This window comes from Xenopus laevis, chromosome 5L, assembly GCF_017654675.1.
Source record: "Xenopus laevis strain J_2021 chromosome 5L, Xenopus_laevis_v10.1, whole genome shotgun sequence".
Taxonomy (NCBI): domain Eukaryota; kingdom Metazoa; phylum Chordata; class Amphibia; order Anura; family Pipidae; genus Xenopus; species Xenopus laevis.
The window spans coordinates 23,066,217-23,079,444 of NC_054379.1; the positions used below are offsets into that span (position 1 = coordinate 23,066,217).

At 42.6% G+C, this 13,228-nt stretch overlaps 1 protein-coding gene across 2 annotated transcripts in view; it reads right to left on the reverse strand.

Moving 5' to 3' along the window:
* Nucleotides 1-8,637, reverse strand: part of btbd9.L (BTB (POZ) domain containing 9 L homeolog) — a 78,365-nt gene extending 69,728 nt beyond the window's left edge. Inside the window, exons 1-4 of one of the 2 annotated variants that reach the window (XM_018262064.2) lie at nucleotides 8,528-8,637; nucleotides 4,754-4,966; nucleotides 2,165-2,528; nucleotides 470-734 (exon numbers count right to left, since the gene is read on the reverse strand). In XM_018262064.2, coding sequence (XP_018117553.1) covers nucleotides 470-734; nucleotides 2,165-2,528; nucleotides 4,754-4,966; nucleotides 8,528-8,601 — 916 coding nt within the window. In that variant the 5' untranslated portion in view covers nucleotides 8,602-8,637. The remainder of the gene's footprint in view (nucleotides 1-469; nucleotides 735-2,164; nucleotides 2,529-4,753; nucleotides 4,967-8,527) is intronic. The other variant, NM_001095433.1, reaches the window with a different exon arrangement.
* Nucleotides 8,638-13,228: the final 4,591 nt, after the last annotated feature.

Genomic DNA, 13,228 nt, shown 5'->3' on the forward strand with positions numbered 1-13,228 from the left:
TAATAATATACTAAAAGTTAACTTAAAGTGGACAACCCCTTTAAAGGCAGGACAGGAGGGAAGACAAGATAAATGTTGTCGGTGAACGAGGACTAAGGGCACTGATAATGCTGCAAATCATTGGGTTTGGGTCCAGGTGATTACAATGAGCTATGCTTTACAGGCAGCACATCTGCTCCCCACAGACAAACAGACTGCTGCAGGAAATATAGATCCAGCAGAGGGGAGAATCATTATTAGCAGTTGCTTTTTTACTGCAATAACAGAGGCAGAAACACAATAGAGAGGGGAGAATCATTATTAGTTGTTGCTTTTTTACTGCAATTACAAAGGCAGAAACACAAAAGAGAGGGGAGAATGATTATTAGCTGTTATACTGCAATAACAGAGGCAAAAACAAACCAGCTGCACCTGATATAGATAACAGCACAGCCATTGGTTGTTATATGTGAAATCCCATAGTACTTACTTAGCATCCCCCTGTAATTCAGATCCATGTCCCTGCTTTCTGAGCGCACTTTTATGGCATCCAAGATGGCATCTGGGGAGAGCAGCCCAGAGGGGCGGACTACATTCAGCAGCTCCGTCAGGCTCATCAGGGGCAAGCGTACCGCTGCCATGATCTCACTGTGGATCTCCTTTAAGTTGTGCCTACACCAGCGCATCAGGGCCTGGAAGATGTCCTTCTCAGGTGCAGCAAAGGAATCTCGTTGTACAATGTCCAGGAGTGCCCCCTACAGGGAAGGACAGAGAGATGCTGCATTTGCTCAGATATACTTTCTGCTTGCAAACAAACTCATTTCCAGCCTATTGTGTAACTTGTAAATATATCCTATAAATTAAAGTTCAGCGCAATATAGACGTGTCATGAACTGATATTGCCCCAGGTATCACCTCTGATTCCCCAGCAGCATGTAAAGGACAAACAGCCTCATTGCTGCTCCACAACGCTGCCTCCAGTTTAGAAAGTGACACTAGGTTAGAACTGAGACATATGAACATACGAAGAGACACATTCTACAGTAATCCAAATCAAACAAGCACTGCTTTGTTCTGTGGTTCTCTAGTGGCAGGTGTTCATGATGGACCTCTTGTGATCCAAGGGACCAATAAAATGTGTGACTTTAATCTGTAATGATTTTATGGAGTCATTTTTATTTCTAAATTACACTGTTTACACTGCAAATAATTCTCTCCAATATAAAATGTAATTCCTGAACCAACAAGTGTATTTTTTTTATTCGTAATATTGGTGTGTAGGCAGCCATCTCAGGTCATTTTGCCTGGTCATGTGCTCTCAGAAACGGCCAGCACTTTAGGATGGAACTGCTTTCTGCCAGGCTGTTGCTTCTCCTACTCACCATAACTGAATGTGTCTCAGTGGGACCTGGATTTATACGAGTGCTGTTCTTAGATCTACCAGGCAGCTGTTATCTTGTGTTAGGAAGCTGTTATCTGGTTACCTTCCCATTGTTCTTTTGGGAGGGGGGAAGGGGAGGGGGTGATATCACTCCAACTTGCAGTACAGCAGTAAAGAGTGACTGAAATCTATCATAGCAAAAGTCACATGACTGGGGCAGGTGAGAAACTGACAATATGTCTAGCCCCATGTCAGATTTCAATATTAAATATAAAAAAATCTGTTTGCTCTTTTGAGAAACAGATTTAATCGCAGGAATTCTGCTGGAGCAGCATTATTAACTGATGAGTTGTGAAAAAAAAAACATGTTTTACCATGGCAGTATTCCTTTAATCTAGGGATGCACCGAATCCACTATCTTGGATTCGGACTAACCTCTGGATCCTTCGAGAAAGATTCGGCCGAATACCGAAACAAATCCGAACCCTGGGGTGTGAAGGGGAAAACATTTTTTACTTCCTTGTTTTGTGACAAAAAGTCATGTGATTTTCCTTCTGCCCCTAATTTGCATATGCAAATTAGGAGTCGGATTCAGCAGAAAGATTCGGCCAAATCCGAATCCTGCTGAAAAAGGCCGAATCCTGGCTCAATCCTGAACCGAATCCTGGATTTGGTGCATCCCTACTTTAATCTATGCTAAAACATTTAAACACAACCAGCAATTAAGTGTCTCTAGCCCTCAGCCCGTGAGTGACAGACTTCATTATCAGTAGGACAAAGCCATGTGACGGAAGTGACAATTACCCTGGAGAGAGTCATGAAGCCATTGCTGGAAAGAACTTCCTGTGCGTTCCGGTCCATGAACATGCAGCAGGTACCAGTGAGTTTGCACAGAGAGTACAGACTGGCCACGTCATAGATCATGCACACGTTCTGAATCTTGAGGATGGTGCAAAGGTACTCGGATGTGGAGTCCTCCAGCTCCGGGAAGCCATATTTATGTGCCAAGCTTAGGAAGTCAAGGAGCACCTCTTCCTTCTCATCTCGCAGGGTGGCACGTCCAGTGTAAATGTATTTTATGAGCATGGAGAAGGCATCCGATGTAGTGTCTTCCAAGGTTATTTCTGCCTCAGGCTGTGATTCCCTCATGCCCCCGTACAACAGAGCTCTTTAACAGAAAATGAATGGCTGATGAGAGACATCAAGGGGAACATGGCTGTAAATGCCACTAACTCAGAGAATGTTACTAATGTATCTGATATTGAAAGGATATGTTCTACTTAAAGATTTCATTTAGGATAAAACAGGGGAGGTAATAATTCCTATTTCCCTACTTTGTCTTTCTCTCATCAAGGTCTATCCACATAGCAACCACAGATCAATTTAACTATTGACAGCAACAGAGAAAAACAATTAAAATAAATAAAATTAAAAAGTCTTGGGAATGTCATTGCCTAAATTATACTAAAGGTACGCGCCTACCCATAGCCATAAATGTCAGCAACTGGTTTCCCTTCCAACCAAACCAGTCATGTCAGGGTGACACCCAGCTACTCAGAGGACTCCAGGACTATATAAAGCTAGAAATGCTTGTGGTTTTATTGTGGTTATTCTGAGAATGAAAGGAATCCTGTCTTGTTTAGTGTCAGTGATTCCAGCTATGGCAAGACAATATTCCTTGGTGTAATTGGCTGTTTGGAAGCAATGGTGTGAGTGGATTGGTCTGACTGACACACCCTAAACGCCTACTAAATCAAGTGTCACTAGAAATCCCTTGAGTATCAGTGGCCAATATATGGCCAACAGTATGTGGATTATGCGGACACTCTTTCCATGCCAACTATTGCCAGCACAGGTGCCACGACATCATACAATAATATTCCTGACAATTCCGCACTTCTTGCTTTGTATAACAGTTTGGGGAAAGCCCGTTCCTGTTTCAGCACAATAATACCCCATTCACAAAACTAGGTATTTGCTGAGATGGGAAGAACCTGACTGCACACAGCCTTGACCTCAATCCAACTAAAACCCTGTCTGATACATGGGAACCCCAATTGTGAGCCAGGCCTGATCCCCAACAGCAGTGCCCAACCTTACCATGGCTCCTGTGGCTAACTGAAAGCAACTCACAGCATCCAACATCTAGTTTGAACCTTGCCAGAAAAATAGAGGCTGTTATAGCAGCAAAGGGAGGGGCAACTTCATAATCATCGCCTTGGTTTGGAAGTGAGAAGTTTGGGGGCAGAATCACCATACTTTTGTCGATATGTCTCCTTAAAGGGATAGTTCACATTTGAGTGAACTTTTAGTTTGATGTAAAAAGTGATATTCTGAGACAATTTGCACACTTGAGAAAGGGCAAGGCCCGAAACATGTTGTGTGATATGTAGTCTTTGAATAAATCTTCACAGCACAAACTGCTTCTGAGTGCTCTCCTCTAACAATTGATTTGCAATTGGTTTTCATTTTTTATCATTTGTGGTTTTTCAGTTCTTTGGTTTTTTTTATTCAGCTGCTCTCCAGTTTCAATTTCAGAAATATGGTTGCTAGGTTTCAAATTACCTTAGCAGCCATGCATTGATTTAAATAAGAGACTGGAATATGAATAGGAGAGGGCCTGAATAGAAAGTTGAGCAATAAAAATAAATATGTAACTTTACAGACCATTTGTTTTTAGATGGGGATCGGTGACTCCCATTTGAAAGCTGGAAAGAATCAAAAGAAGGCAAATAATTCAAAAACTATAAAAAAATAAATCATGAAGACCAATTGAAAAGTTGATTAGAATTGGACATTTTATAACACACTTAAAGTTGAACCTTAGCGCCTCAGGAGCATATGGTGGATAAGGAGCAGGCTTAAAGGATAAGTAAATCTTTATAATAAGTGAATGTAAAACAGAGCCACCTGCTGGTCATTTCCCCACCAGTCTGACCACCAAGTAGTCAAGGAAGTTGTCATGAGAAAGAAAGAGGCTGCTCTGATGTTCTTCTGCTTAGGGAAAATATTAGAAACCTTTCTCGACCCCTTTTCTAAGCAGAAGAACATCAGAGCAGCCTCTTTCTTTTTCCTGACAACTTCCTTGACTACTTGCTGGTCAGAATGGTGGGAAAATGACCAGCAGGTGGTGTTGTTATAACAAAATTCATTTATATTAACCGTATATGTATCCCTTAATATCTTGGAATAAAAACAAAATAAATAATAAATGTAAATCACAAAAGTGCTTAGAATAGCCCTCTCATCCATTTTACATTCACTTATTTTAAGGGTTTACTTATCCTTTAAGGTAACTACAATGAAGAGACAGGAATAACTGGGAAGGAAATAACTATCTGCATAATCATTAATAATCATAAATAATCATTAAATCCAGATAAGACCCAGTACCGGAAATACTGGCACCTCGCAGCCAGAATCACTCTGTGCACAGGAAAACGTTTCTTCTCTACGACAAATGTCACATCGCTGTACTCCTCGCCGTTGATCAGAGCTCCCACATTCTCCGACAAAATGTGTACGTGGTTAATCTCCCCGATAGTGGAGGAGGAGGCATGCAAAGGGTGGCTGTTACTCATCTTCACGATGCAGGATTCAGCGGCTCTGAGCAGAGAACAACAATACAGTTAGTAACCAGCATGGCAGCACAGTGCTAACTGGAGATAGAAAAGAAAGGTTTAAAAGATATCTATCATGAAAATGTAATACAAGTTTCATCTTGCTGAAATAAGAAACTTTCTAATTATAATCAATTAAAAATTCTGTACCATTTATGAAATAATCAAGTTACTTATCACTTCCCCCCTCTGAGCAACCTATCTCTCTTCACTCTGTCTTCATGCAGTAGGTGGTCAGTTTTTGACTGACAGAATAATCAAGTTACTTTTCACTTTCCCCCTCTGAGCAACCTATCTCTGTTCACTTTGTTTTCATGCAGTAGGCAAGGTCGGTTTTTGATTGATAGTTAGGTCCAATACATCCTTTGGGGGGGGGGGGGGTTGCACCCTTAAACTGGGTGCTCACTATTTAAAAATAATCGGCTCTGATGGAAGTCCGGGTTCTCTGCGTGCAGGGTGTCTGCTAGAGTTTGCACTGGAGTTGGTTATTTGCGTTATTCAGCTACGAAGCCCCTAAAATACGTATTACAGTGACCTGTCATTCAAACCCAGACAGATTTGTGGAGGTTGTGGAGAATGAAATACTGAAGAGTAACTTGATTATTTCTTAAACGGTACAGAATTTGAAATTGATTGCATTTAGAAAGTGAAGATGAAGCTCGTGTTAAATTTTCAGTTTCAAGATAGATCCCCTTTAAAGGGTAAAAATGAGTGTCATCACTTTTATTAAATTGGAACAGATGTAGAAGATTATAAGTTAGTGTGCACCAACAACATTCCTTCTCTGTAGGTAATATATAGCTTCCCTCTTACTATCCTTTATTTGTATAGCACCAACATATTCTGCAGCACTGTACAGAAATCACACATCACCCCCATCAGTCCCTACCCCAGCGATCTTACAATCCAAGACCCCTATCACTTCCCATCAGTCCCTCTGCCAGTGAGCTGCAAAAAAAATAAAAAAAGATCCCCAAAAAATTTAGCCAAGACTTTGTAACTGCCCATAACTGCTGAGGGGAGGGGGGGGGGGGAAGTACAGCAAACACAACAAAGTCAAATCAGGACACAGGCTGGACTTGCCTTCCCAATACATATATAGCCAGAATGTAATTGTATCATTGGTGGGGAGGAAAGGAGGTTTGTCCATCATCATGGGAAGGGTTACTTTACTGTAAGCGAAGTCAGGTTACGGGAGTCCTTACCAAGAAAGGGGAAATTAGTGATTTATTAGTGAGAAGGAAATGAGATTTCACCGTCAGCATAGGAAAGGGTTCTTTAATGTAAGGACAGTCAGGTTATGGGATTCCCTACCAAGAGAGGGGGAAATGAGTGATTCATTGGTGGGGAGGAAAGGTGATCTTATCATCAGCATAAGAAGGGTTTATTTAGTGTAAGGGCAGTCAGGTTATGGGATTCCCTACTAAGAGAGGGGGAAATGAGAGATTCAATGGTGGGGAGGAAAGGAGATATCACCATCAGCACATCAATGGGGTTTTTACTGTAAAGGCAGTCAGGTTATGGAAGAGGTAGTAATGAGAGACTCATTGATGATGTTAGAAGATAGAGTGGATTCCTTTCTAACAAGACATGGATTACAGATGGTACACAAAATAAAGAATACAGTATAAATAACCCTATAGTAAGTGTATGTGAGTATTACTGGGTATAAAACAAGCCTGTGGGAAACCCTCACAAGAGTAGTATTTATGGCAGTGACGTAAACCAAGTCTGCACAGGGATTCAAAATAGGTCCTGGCATTTCAATACACAGAGGCCCAAGCCTCTAACTAATCTATGTCTAAGGTTAAAGCAGCACCTCAGGCATTTGCCACAATCCACAGATTACCAGTCCGGGTGTAATGAACACAGCAAGTTTCCACGTGTAAAATAAGAATTATCTGTCTGCCTAATTATTTTCTGTGCAGTGCTGGTTCCGACTCCTGAAACAATGCAGGTGAAAGCAGCCGATTGACAGAGAGGGAGGAGAAGTGGCTCTTGCTACATTGTTGGAGGAGTCAGGTGCAGTGAATATAAAAGGACACACAGACGCTGCGGTTAGTGGCAGAAATGCAGATAAAATCACAGAGAATGAGGAATAACATTATAATAAGACAATCTCTGTAACAGGGGGGACCTTAGGGTCCCAAGTAACCCCCATAACCGCTGTACAACCCACCAGACCCTCACACTCTCTCACTAACAGAGTGTTTAAACACACACACAATATACACACACACAATATACACAGTCACACACACACACAATATACACAGACACACACACACACAGACACACACAATATACACAGTCACACACACACACAATATACACAGTCACACACACACACAATATACACAGTCACACACACACACAATATACACAGACACACACACACACACAATATACACAGACACACACACACACAATATACACAGACACACACAATATACACAGACACACACACACACAATATACACAGACACACACACACACAAAATATACACAGACACACACACAGACACACACACACACACACACAATATACACAGACACACACACACAATATACACAGACACACACACACACACAATATACACAGACACACACACAATATACACAGACACACACACAATATACACAGACACACACACACACAATATACACAGACACACACAATATACACAGACACACACACACACAATATACACAGACACACACACACACAATATACACAGACACACACAATATACACAGACACACACACACACAATATACACAGACACACACACACACAATATACACAGACACACACACACACAATATACACAGACACACACACACAATATACACAGACACACACACACAATATACACAGACACACACAATATACACAGACACACACACACAATATACACAGACACACACACAATATACACAGACACACACAATATACACAGTCACACACAATATACACAGACACACACACACACACAATATACACAGACACACAATATACACAGACACACACACACACACAATATACACAGACACACAATATACAGACACACACAATATTCACAGACACACACACACACAATATACACAGACACACACAATATACACAGACACACACACACACAATATACACAGACACACACACACACACACACACACACACACACAATATACACAGTCACACACACAATATACAGTCACACACAATATACAGTCACACACAATACACAGTGAGCTGCAGACTTCGGGAGGGAAGACGGTTGCTAGGGTGACTGCTTTTTATTGTTGGGGAGGGTTAAACATCCCCCTTTAGCCTATCCAATCCCTTTGCAGCTCAGCCGGGACTAAACCTCCTGTGACAAAAGAGCAGTACGGAAAGCTAACGCTATGTGGGGAAGCAACACGCAGACACCCCAGCAATCGCCCTCCCTTCCGAGAACTGAAGCTCGCTGACAGCAGGACACCCGATAAGTGCACACAACAGTCCCGCTTCTCCTATTACAGCCCGCTGTACCGGATAGTGACTTACACCTCCCGCAGAGCTGTCAACTGCAAGCTCCCCGCCTCCCGTCTGACAGAAAATCCTGATGCCGCAAGTCTCATCACGCGAGATGGTGGCGTCACTACTGTGCGTAAGCGCCGTGACGCATCACGTAGCCGCCTTGTGGGAGTGACGATCTGAGATGCCGGAAGTCAGCGTTCCACACAAAGTAGGAATCTGGCTGCTACTAAGTGATCCTGCTTCCGATACATTTCTGTCTTTCCATTTCTCGTAGCTCTTACTTTTTTTGGAGAACCCGCCATCTCTCAGCTCCCTATATTTCCTATTATCTTCTACTTGTGCCAGGGAAGTGAAAAAGAAAGTTTCCATGGTTACTAACAGTAGCCAAAGCCATCAGAGTATCTTCTCCCACGTTGTTCACCTTAAAGTGAACTTTTAGTATGTTAGAATGCTCAGTTCTAAGCTTTTCAATTGGTCTTTATTATTTATTTTCTATAGTTTTTTTTAATTGTTTTCCTTCATCTTCTGACTCTTGCCAGCTTTCAACCGGGGGTCACTGACCCTATCTATAAAAACAAATGCTCTGTAAGGCTACAAATGTATTGTTATTGCTACTTTTTATTAGTCTTTCTATTCAGGCCTCTCCGATTCATATTCCAGTCACTTATGCAGATCATGGTTGCTATTGTAATTTGGCCCCTAGCAAAAGGATTGTTGAAACTGCAAATTGGAGAGTTTCTGAATAAAAAGCCAAATATCTAAAAAAAACACATATAATAAAAACTGAAAACCAATTGCAAATAGTCTCAGAATATGACTACATCATACTAAAAGGTAACTCAAAGGTGAACAACCCCTTTAAAAGGAAACAGAGGAGAACTAGGGCAACATGTACCGCTTTTTAATAACTATTCTGTAAATTATGGTAATGAATTCACACACACCTGTGCCTTGTGCACACATATACATGCTAAAGCATAATTTAATCCTGGTTAACCGGTCAGTGACAAAATCAACAGGGCTGGATTTGTATCTGTGGTGCCCCTAGGCCGGTGTCTGCACACTATCTACTTTGCCTGCTGTGAGACTTAGTGCGCAGCTGTCAAAACCTCCCGTGTGCCCCCAGTAGAAGGAGGTGCAGTTGCACCATGGCCCACTCTCCCCCGGGGCCTGCCGGAAACACTGACTTTTAGTATTCGGGACCAAAAATTTGCAAAAAATGGGACTATAGGATAGCAGGTATAGTAGGGAGAGTTGGTGCCTATAGTAACAGTGGATAATAGTCTCTGGGAAGGGAGTGTGACTGTGGGATAGCAGGTATAGTAGGGAGAGATGGTGTCTATAATAACAGTGGGATAATAGTCTCTGGGAAGGGAGTGTGACTGTGGGATAGCAGGTATAGTAGGGAGAGATGGTGCCTATAGTAACAGTGGATAATAGTCTCTGGGAAGGGAGTGTGACTGTGGGATAGCAGGTATAGTAGGGAGAGATGGTGTCTATAGTAACAGTGAGATAATAGTCTCTGGGAAGGGAGTGTGACTGTGGGATAGCAGGTATAGTAGGGAGAGATGGTGCCTATAGTAACAGTGGATAATAGTCTCTGGGAAGGGAGTGTGACTGTGGGATAGCAGGTATAGTAGGGAGAGATGGTGCCTATAGTAACAGTGGATAATAGTCTCTGGGAAGGGAGTGTGACTGTGGGATAGCAGGTATAGTAGGGAGATATGGTGCCTATAGTAACAGTGGATAATAGTCTCTGGGAAGGGAGTGTGACTGTGGGATAGCAGGTATAGTAGGGAGAGATGGTGTCTATAGTCACAGTGGGATAATAGTCTCAGGGAAGGAAGTGTGACTGTGGGATAGCAGGTATAGTAGGGAGTGATGGTGCCTATAGTAACAGTGGATAATAGTCTCTGGGAAGGGAGTGTGACTGTGGGATAGCAGGTATAGTAGGGAGAGATGGTGCCTATAGTAACAGTGGGGATAATAGTCTCTGGGAAGGGAGTGTGACTGTGGGATAGCAGGTATAGTAGGGAGAGATGGTGCCTATAGTAACAGTGGGATAATAGTCTCTGGGAAGGGAGTGTGACTGTGGGATAGCAGGTATAGTAGGGAGAGATGGTGTCTATAGTCACAGTGGGATAATAGTCTCTGGGAAGGGAGTGTGACTGTGGGATAGCAGGTATAGTAGGGAGAGATGGTGCCTATGATGCAGTGCAGCACTGACACTGCTTGTCACTTTGAGCATGAGACCCAGAACTAAGCAAGTTCAATTAACGCTTCCCTTCACTCACTAGCGTTCCCCCGATTGGCTGTTCACCTCTCTGGCCCTGATTGGTCAAACCATTGTTTCGCAGCTGAAGAAGTGCCGGTGACATGGCTGTCCCCATTCAGCGCATCTATGTAGAAGGCACATGGCTCCTCTGCGCAATGCCACCAAGTCCCTCTTTACAGAACAGGACATAGAGCTGACTGAGTGACTGCAACGCTAATATTCGCCCTACTACTTGTTCTCCCAACCCAGTAATGCTGTATTCCAGCTCAATGTGTGTGTGTGTGGGGGGGTGGGGGGTAGGGGGCCCAGTTTTAAATTTCTGTACCAGGGCCCTTTGGGGTCTAGTTACAGGGGGTCCAGGACTGTGGGGTCTGTTCCTCTATAGCTAATAAAAAAAAAACCTCCTCCCCAGCCGCTCTCTTACCTGCATTGAGGAATTGGGTGCAAGTAGGTGCAAGAGTTGGCAGAGGCAAAATGACCTTAGATGGCTGCCCACACACCAATATTACAGATTAAAAAATATATATTTGTTGGTTCAAGAATTACATTTTACATGGTAAAATAAATTGTTTAGAAATAAAAACGACACCATAAAAATCATGACAGAATCCCTTTAAAGAGCTTATACTGTAATTTCCTGGTCCTTTATTACCGTCTCAAATATCTCCTTTATCTGCTTCCAGAAGGGGGTTATTACTGGGCCCACCTCTACTTACTACAGGGGCACTTAGCGGCGCTTTACTGGAAGTGACGCACCCACACTGCTTTGGAAACATTAAAGTGAGAGAACCTACATGTAGTCAGTCAGCGGTTCTCTTCTGGAAATGATACATGAATCTGTATAGGCATCATTGCATTCAGTGGGTGTATAAATATGGTCTTTGGGACGACTTCCATACAGAAAATAGCTGACAGAGCTGAGGGCGTATGCAAAGAATGGGAAATAACTCAGTCTAATCCTACTTACTTGAGTTGAGTCTCTTGGTACAAACTGTAGTAACAGGCAAAAAGCCCCTGGCGTGTAAAGTCATTTTGCTGTAGGCTGCTTGTATCAAGGAAAGATGCTGGGAGTTGTACATAGGACTGCTGCTTACAATGGGGATCAGATAGGGGATTTCTAATTAAAACATTTACAAAGTAAAACAAAAATATCAGGATTTCATTAGATTACATGATTTACAATAAGAAAGTAGAATGAGTGCAAGAGGAATCAATTCATCCAATGCTGCTCATCACACTATGTTTTGTGATCTCTTTGATCTTAATAAATACAATTTCCCTTAAAGGAGTAGTTCACCTTTACATTACCTTTTAGTATGTAACAGAATGGCTAATTCTTTTTTGTAGTTTTTCAATTATTTGTCGTCTTCTGACTCTTTCCTGCTACTCAAGTTCTCTCCTATTCATGTTCTAGTCTCTTATTCAAATCAGTGCATGGTTGCTAAGGAAATCTGGACCCTAGGAACCATATTGCTGATATTGCAAACTGTTGAGTTGCTGAATTAAAAAGCTAAATAACTCAAAAAATTAAAACCAAATTCCAAATGGTCTCATAATTTCTCACTCTACATCATGCTAAAAGTTCATTCAAATGTGCACAACCCCTTTAAGATTTTTCTTATTGTTAGGTCTACTGATTCATTGTCTTTCCCCAGAGTTTTTACATAGACCAAAGGTGAAACGAAATCACTGACAAAATGATAATTTCTGTCTCCCGGTTAAATCGCAACATAGGTATTCTTCTGTACTAAGCACAAGTCAGCAGTAACAGCCGTAGCAGCCCCCAAGTTTGCTCATAGTCTGTACAGAGAGATCCCATAAAACTATGGCAGCATAGGTATTCCCTGTACTAAGCACAATTCAGCAGGAACAGCCCTCCTAAGTTTGCTCATAGTCTGTACAGAGAGATCCCATAAAACTATGGCAGCATAGGTATTCCCTGTACTAAGCACAATTCAGCAGGAACAGCCCTCCTAAGTTTGCTCATAGCCCGTACAGAGAAATACCATAAAACTATGGCAGCATAGGTATTCCTCTGTACTAAGCACAATTCAGCAGGGACAACCCGCTAAATTTGCTCATAGTCTGTACAGAGAGATCCCATAATACTATGGCAGCATAGGCAGGGCCGGCCTTAGGCCTATTGGACCAATTGGGCCCAATAGGGCCCCGCACCTCTGGGGGCCCCGCACCACAGGGCAGCACAGATATTTCCCTCAGCACATGATGCTGCCTGGCCTGCCCCCAACTTTGAGAGTCCAGCCCATCCCCAAATCCATAGGTCCAGCCCACCCCCAACTCTGATAAGCCAGCCTATCCCCCAACTCCATAGGTCTAGCCAGCCCCCAACTCTCATAGGCCCATTTTTCCTCTAACCTTGATAGGCCCTGCCTGCCCCCAATCCAACCAAGCCTGCTTCCAAGCTGAATCGGCCCAGCCTGCCCCAAACTAAT